Here is an 8107-nt window from a genome sequence, read left to right as displayed (position 1 = left end):
TTTTGTCTTTTAAAAAAACATATAAATCTACAATATTGTAGTAAAGAAAAAAGAAAAAAAAAGTAGAAATTTAAATATATGATACAAAATTACCAAAATAAACAAAAATTACAAATCTAACTTGACACAAACACAAATCGTTTTTAAGAATGTATAAATGTTACATGATTGCTCAATTTTAGTATATACTTATTATATGACCACACATATTTTGTACACCTTTTTGATTAAAATAAATAATTCAGTTCTCAAATCTGATATTAATCTTAAAACAATACCGTCTTGTCGCTAAATCAAAATTAACTTTAAAAAATCGTCCAGAACATCAGCGAGACATTATTCTTTAACAAGTGTAACAGTTAAAATTTCTTTATTTTTTGTTTTTCTTATGATATTAATATTATAAGCATAGAAAAATTCTTTAAGTTTTCAATTACGATACAATAAGAAATTATTATTTTTATAATTAAATACATCACTTTTTCGTAATTCTTATTTTAGTTAGTTCCTATTAGTATAATATATTTCATGCTTATTGTATTATATGAATTAGTATAGGTAACACAATGGATTTGGTATAATTTATTTATATAATAATCATTTATGTTTCTAATGGCAAGAAAGAAGTATGTAAATAAAAACTTTATGCTAATAGTATAGTAATAAAGATTGCGTAAACCAAAGCGAACGTAAGTATCCAATGTGATGTAGCTGCGACGTAATGGACGTGCGATGTATGTTTATATTAATATTAATTTATCATTTCTTGGTATCGGTTAATATGTGTGTAAGATTCGAAAATAACTGTTATATGACAGTTTGTGATGTAAAATTGCAGCGAGATGAGAGAAGTCATGATTTTTTATGAAACTCTCATTGCTCCTCGCTCTAGTTAAGTAAGCGATTATCTGTTTTATGACATAAACACGTATAAGCACTTTTCATACTTATTTGTTATGTTATGCATCTTCTTTCAAAGACATCGAAAATATCTTCTCGTGTAAAATAAATTTTATTTATTTTTCTTTTTTCACGAGATCGTACCCAAAAACGCAGGGCGTTTCGCGATTTTGTAAGTGCGTCAAGTTAATTAAATTCTATTTAATTATAATTTAAATTTTTATAGAATTTAAATTAATACTCTTGATATGTAACAAATCATTCTGCTACTTGTTAGCGCATTTATCTTTAACTTAACATTACTGTAAATTTCTACACCCAATCTTTTGCTTACAATTTTTATTTTATATCATAATCTTGATAAAGAAATAAAATCAAATTGTAATCGCTTGTTCATCCAGTATGACAAGCATGTAAAATGAATGTCACGATTTACCAAGAAAACAAAATTATTAAAATTAGTAAAATTATTTTTTATGTTAAATATAAGAAATCACTTGTCTATATTGTACTGTATTATACAATGAGCTGTCATATTAATAATTAAAATAAAATGTTTAATAAAAAATATATTTTTATGTAAAGACATTAAATACTTTGTGTCTTTTTATTCAGTGTGCTACACGTTGTTATTACTCCTTGTCTTAATGCAAACTATCAAATATATTGCAGGAAAATTACTTTTTAAAAGTAACAAGTTATAGCCTGTTACTCGTTAAGCCCGATTTACAATTACGTAAACATAGTTGTAGTTATAAGAATTGACCAATTACAGTTGAATATAAGAATAATATCCAACTGTGATTCGAGGATTTTTACAACTACGATCACTCCCAGCTATGTTTACGCAATTGTAGATCAGGCTTTACTGAGTAAAAAAAGGGTTGACAACGTTACCTCATAAAAATAACTCGTTAACGTTACCATTCTTTTTCCTAAAAAATATCTCGTTATTGATTTGCAAAAGTAACTTATTATCGTTACTTTTTTTCTTGACACTAATAGAATATTATGTGAAGATTTTTTTTTATAAATGCAAAAAAAGATTAAGTAAAATCTTATTTTTAGTAGAGGAATAGAGCTAAAAAATGTATATATTATATGTGATAAATCTTTAGGTGTATTTAATAAAAAAATTGCAAAAAATGGAATATATATATAACAATATGTAATATGACAGCATCTATTAAGTTCTTGTTTTAATGTGCGCAATTAAAATTAAAATTATAATTTTTGCTCGTCTATCTGATTCTATGACATTGAACAGAAACTTTCTCTTCTCTTTAAAGGTTTAATGAATCAGCATATTTAATTGAACATCTTTCACTGTAACTTATCAATAACTTAATCAAATCTGTAAAAAATAAATTGTAATACAATATTTGTTTATTGCTCCATTTCTTAGCAATTATATTCTTATTTATTAGACAATAAATTTATTGAGCATCATATGTTTGATTTATAACAGACATTATGTATTGTACATACAAGGAACTAATTATGTATATCAAAGTTTAATTGAGGGAATACGGAATAAAGTGACACTTTTCCATTTAAGCCCTTTTTTTTAAGATTAGCGCAAATAAACAAAGAATTAATGTTATTTATATTAATTAAATATGAATGTGTTGTTCTGTAGTGGTGAAAATGACATAATCTCTAAAAAAAGATTATATCTTTTTCTATAGATTATATCATTTTAATGAGATTTATACATTTCTCTTGTAAAAATAAGATTGAAAATAATACGACAATAATGTGTTTGCTGTACAACATACTTATGTTAAAAAATCTTATAACAAAAGCTCATCAGATGATTAAATGCATTATTCCAATTTATTTTATATAAGTGTAAAAGTAAAGTATATTCCACTTTTAATTCTTTTAGAAAAATGTGAAGATAAAAACATTTCTTATAATTCATAGTCTTTTTTTTCTGTTGATCCCTTGATACTACAGTCTAAAAAATAGCGGTGTCATTTTGACACTAGTGATGTGGAATTTGAGACCCATATGAGTGTCCATATAATTCTCATCATATTGGTATGAAATTAACACCGTTTGTTCGATGTACATAATTCACATTGTTGTGGTGTAAATTTTCACACAGAAAACGGTGTAAATCTTAACACCACCGGCGGTATAATGCAACAGTAAGTTTACATCGTTATATTTACTCCACTCCTATGTAGATAAAAGATAAAAGAAATATAATATGTTCCGTAATTAGAAAATTCGTTTACTATGTTTGTCTAATTACCACGCTGTAAATGTCCCAATTTTAAACACATGTATTACCTCTAACAATGGATTCTTCGACTGTATCACTCGCATCTAAATTGACGAATTTTTCTACGTTAAAATATTTAACTTTAATAAGTATTAACACTTCGATACTGCACTATAAACACACACAACAAGAATACTTATTAATTTATTTTTAATTCGAAAATATCAGGGAGAGCAAAAACCCTTTCCTAAGTGATTTCCATATTCTCTCGTTAAAGATGTCTAACTAGCAGTTTGGCGCGAACAAAAGATACGAACTAACGTAATCTCAAATCCTATAGCGATTGGTTCTTTGAAGTCACGTATGGTACAATCACACTCTGCACAGTGTGAAAACAAGCAACACCGCATCAAAGTTTGACACTGCGTGTGAAAGATTCATTATATTTTGATGTTAAAATTCACACCAAATTATTTAATCACATGAATGTGGTAAAATTTCACACCGCTATTTTTTAGAGTGTATGATCAATATTTGGAAAAAGGGACTAAGTGCATTTTTTTAAATTACATATAACTTTGTAAATATTGAACATATAATAGAGAAATATTGTAATATATAATTTCTCAAAATCGTTATTGTACATAAATGTACATTTAATACTGTTCCTATTTATATATTATATATAATAAAAAAATAGCAAGTTTTATTTTAATTCTTATTAAAATCAAGATTTTATAATTAAGCCTATATTCACTGTTAAATCTATAATGTCAAATTTAACCTAACCCAACCTACACTGTAAAAATAAAATGTTAATTTTAACTCAAAGACATTGAGTGGATTTTCTGAGACATACAAAAATGTTAATTTTTTGTCGACCAACAGAGGTAAGCTTGCTTAATAACCTTTATTCTTTATGTCTCTGATTCTATATTTTTTACGATTTCACAGACATATATCCAAATTTATTTAATACACCTTTATTCCACCAAGTGATGGACTTAGGGTACGTTTCCACTGAGCGCGTTATGCGTTGCCACTGCTCCTACTAAATATATCATTATTTTATATTAAAATGACACATTAATGATAACACTGTATCGTGTATATTTTGTATTAAAATAATACACAGATGATGAGACTGTATCGTGTCAAATATAATCACTGTTTTATTATAAAATAACCATATAATTGAGTAGCATTGGCGACTCACGCACATTAAGTTAAATTTGACATTTTAAATTTAATAGTGTTCCGTCCCCTCAATTACATATTAATTTATATTGTATATCATAATATAAGAGATGTTCCGAAATTAGCGAATCAGAATACAGTATATCACAGTAAGGAAATTTTTAAAAAATTAAGTGAAAAAATTATTTATAAATTTTTATTTCAAACAGTTTTTTAAATATAAAAGTTTAAAAACAGCTAATTGTAGATTACGTTTAAAAAATCATTTACCCGTAAATCGCTCGTATGATAGTATTTCTAAGCATATACTTCAGCGTTTAAACGCAGTCCGTAATTGATCATTTAAACACTGGTTATTTCATAAACTATTATTTCAAATAAAAAATTCAAAAATAATTTTTTTACTTAACTTTTTGAAAACTTTCTTATTGTAATATTGCGATTTGCGTATTTTGGGATAACCTGTATATATAATACATTAAATTGCATTTGATTTCTTTGTAAATTAATTTTTCTAATGACGATATATCAATTTCTCTTTATAAGCGGTTTCTTCTGCATTCCGTTTTACCTCCGCCAAAGCTTCATCCATTGTCATCTCCGATGAGGCTACTTTGTAAAGAGCTTCTCGCACATCATTGCAGGTAGCAGTCCTCAATTGATTAATAAGACCAAGCTCGCGCCATATTTTGATAGTGAATGTGATGAATCCTGTTTCGTAAGCCCCAAATTCATCATTCTTCCAGTCCCATGGCAACATGTAATGGTAATTTAACCAGTAAGACTTCGACAGGAAAAAAACAGAATTGTCGTCAACCGGAAATCTAAAACATCAGTGCCACATATTAAATTATTGAAAACAAACTCATTAGACATAGTGCAAAGATTACGTTATTATATGCATGAAAAAGTTCATACGATACCGATAAAAGAAGAAAAATAGTTATACATGTATCAAAATCTCACTAATACAAGAATTTTTTAATACTTAATATAAAATTCTAAGCTTAATAATAATAACAGAATTTTATTAATATTTTGAGTTAAAAAGTATGTAATCGAAAATATATAAAAAAAAATTAAATTTTTTATTATATATTTTTCAAACTTTTATTATGTATTTTTTCCAGATTTAGTATTTTCAGATTATTAGAGTTGCGTTTCAAAACCGACGATTGTTCGGCGCACAATTTGAGAGGACTACATACATTAGTTAATTATTAATTAATTTTAATTCGTGATAGTATCGCGGTAATTTATATGTAAGCGATTAAAAGATCCAAGGTAGACTGTTATAGGCTTCATATTTATATTAGTTATGTTCTTACATTAACAGTCTTTAGTATTGAATATTGTTTTATTATGTAATATTTTTATTTCATTTAGAGAATCAAAAACAATTTAAACTTGGGGAGAGAAAGCATATCTATTATTTCTTTATTTATATAGTCTTTTGAAGTTTATGACAAAAATATTCTCAAATTTTCAAATTCTGCTAAATGCTATTTGTAATGTCCATCCTTTTTTTTTTATAAGAACGGTACCATGATTCTTCGGCAACTCGAAGAATAACTTGTAGAAAAGCGAGAGAGTATAAAAAACAGATATTAACTTGTCCCCTTCCTTCAGGCCCCAGACCAGCAAGGCGCTGTTCACAAGCCAAGAAATATTTGTTGTTAATAGTAATCGTGCTGCGCCAATAATCAAAAACGAATTTGTATATGATTCATCCAAATATACTACAGCCACGTGGATAGGCAACAGAAATCCAAGCACGATGAAAAGTATCCAGTAGAACCTACGTAATATATATTATTTTAATTATTAATAATAATTAATAAAATACAGTTAATAACAAAATATTATATAATTTGAGAGTCGAGTAACAAAAAAAGGAAAAACTATAAGTAAATTAAAAAATAAGTATATTGATAAAATAGGTAATAATACAAAATTGGAAAAACCCATTTCTACGTCATTTTTCATATATAAAAGAAATAAAATGAGAGGAAAAAAAGTAAGATATTTTATGTTTAAACTATAATATAATAATTAAAAAAATATACTTTTGTTGTGTCCAAATATATCCATCCATGTCCACATCGCGCATATCAATGTCTCTCGCGTATTTTTTCAAATCAGAAGGTGCTGACAAGAGATTACTGACCACGTGAGAATAAAAGAAACCTCTCTTATGATTATACGGATCTTTTTCAGTACCGTAATATTTATGATGCATTCTGTGCCAAAATACCCAGTTGTATATCGAACCCTAAGTGTAAAGTCAAATATAATTATTTTTGTAATTTTGTGACTGCATATATGTTTCTACATTGGCAGTGACTTTGCAATTATCCTAGTTAATTAACATATTCGCTATCACGTATTATAAGTATCCCAAGTATGCTGACAAACATGACTTAAATCTTTACAGTAAAGCAATGTCATGCAATGTACAAGTGATAGTAATAACTACCCAATTTAGTTTTATTAAAAATATATTTATACTATATCTCTCATATTAAATAAAACTATTGAAGTTTGTAAATTTTTCAAAAGAACGATGTAGCGGCACAATAAAAATGTTTAATGTACTATGAATACAGATGATATATAGACGGGCTTAATACTCATGAAAATGTATGTAAAAAAAGATATTAAAAGTAACAAACTGCTATTATAAAAAACGGGAATTTATTTTGCTCTATAAATTTAATTTTATCATTATTAACATAATTGTATTTCGATTAATCAATATTTACTGACATTTATTGAATTATTGCAATATATGAATAATAACTAATAATACTATGAATATTAACTACTTAATACATAAATTGTTTACTTACCACGCCTGCGATAGTATGTGCAAGCATTATGAACAATCTGAGTTGCGATGTGGCAACAAATGTTTGATGTGCATACAATCTATGAGCACCCGCGGTTAGTCCAATGGAACTACTTGTGACGAGAAATATAACTAAAATCAACAAAATAGGAGACAGTTAAATAGTTAAACAGCCATCGAAAAGAAAATAATAAACATATTATTAAAAAGACCAATATTCACAATTGGTCCTTATTTCAAGATCGTATTAAGTAATGTTTTAAAATGCTATACAACTTTAGTTTGTAACATTAAGAGAGATTATGAATATCGGTTAAAAATACATTGATAAATGGTTTTTATTTGTAGAAAATGCATATTTAAAACTGATAATTCACAGAGAGGGAGGGATACTTGGTGGCAATAGCAACTTAATAAGAATACGTCTTTGCAAAAAAAATTCTTATTTTTAGCTCTATTACAAAATGATCTAATCACACAAAGAATTTACTAATTTTATGTCTGTCATTTGTTGTTTGTAATGATTTACAATACTTACAGTAGAATACCGTCATCCATTTCACTTTGATAAATAGAAAATATAATCCAACAACTCCAAAAACGTGAAGATAGATATAAAATAGAACGGCAGTCCACTTCATAGAGCGTTTTTTCATTTCATTATTGCTGCTACTGATATTGTTACTATTATTCTCTTCCTTGATTTCCTTCATGTCGACTGTTGAGATAAAAAATTCTAAAATTAATATCAACATCTTTGCAAACACAGTGAGAAATGACAATGGAATCGAATTAATATAGAATTGACGTCGATTCCATTATCATTTCTCACTGGAAAGAATCTGTTGTTGTTGGATAATACGAAAAATATATAATGATAATTTATACCTAATGTCTTATTAAAAAATATTACAATAGAAGAAATAGAATAT

At 26.6% G+C, this 8107-nt stretch overlaps 1 protein-coding gene across 1 annotated transcript; it reads right to left on the bottom strand.

Annotated features, from left to right (window-relative positions):
• Positions 1-4777: 4777 nt before the first annotated feature.
• Positions 4778-7924, bottom strand: LOC108772188 (acyl-CoA Delta(11) desaturase). The gene is made up of 5 exons (XM_018537678.1): positions 7714-7924; positions 7177-7307; positions 6394-6599; positions 5940-6125; positions 4778-5151 (listed from the first exon to the last, which is right to left on the bottom strand). The coding sequence occupies exons 1-5, from the start codon at positions 7886-7888 to the stop codon at positions 4842-4844; spliced, it is 1008 nt and encodes a 335-aa protein (XP_018393180.1). The 5' UTR covers positions 7889-7924; the 3' UTR covers positions 4778-4841.
• Between the last annotated feature and the right edge of the window lie 183 nt (positions 7925-8107).

The sequence above is a fragment of the Cyphomyrmex costatus genome, unplaced genomic scaffold, assembly GCF_001594065.2.
Source record: "Cyphomyrmex costatus isolate MS0001 unplaced genomic scaffold, Ccosl1.0 scaffold18, whole genome shotgun sequence".
Classification (NCBI taxonomy): domain Eukaryota; kingdom Metazoa; phylum Arthropoda; class Insecta; order Hymenoptera; family Formicidae; genus Cyphomyrmex; species Cyphomyrmex costatus.
This window is presented reverse-complemented; position numbering and strand designations above follow the sequence as displayed.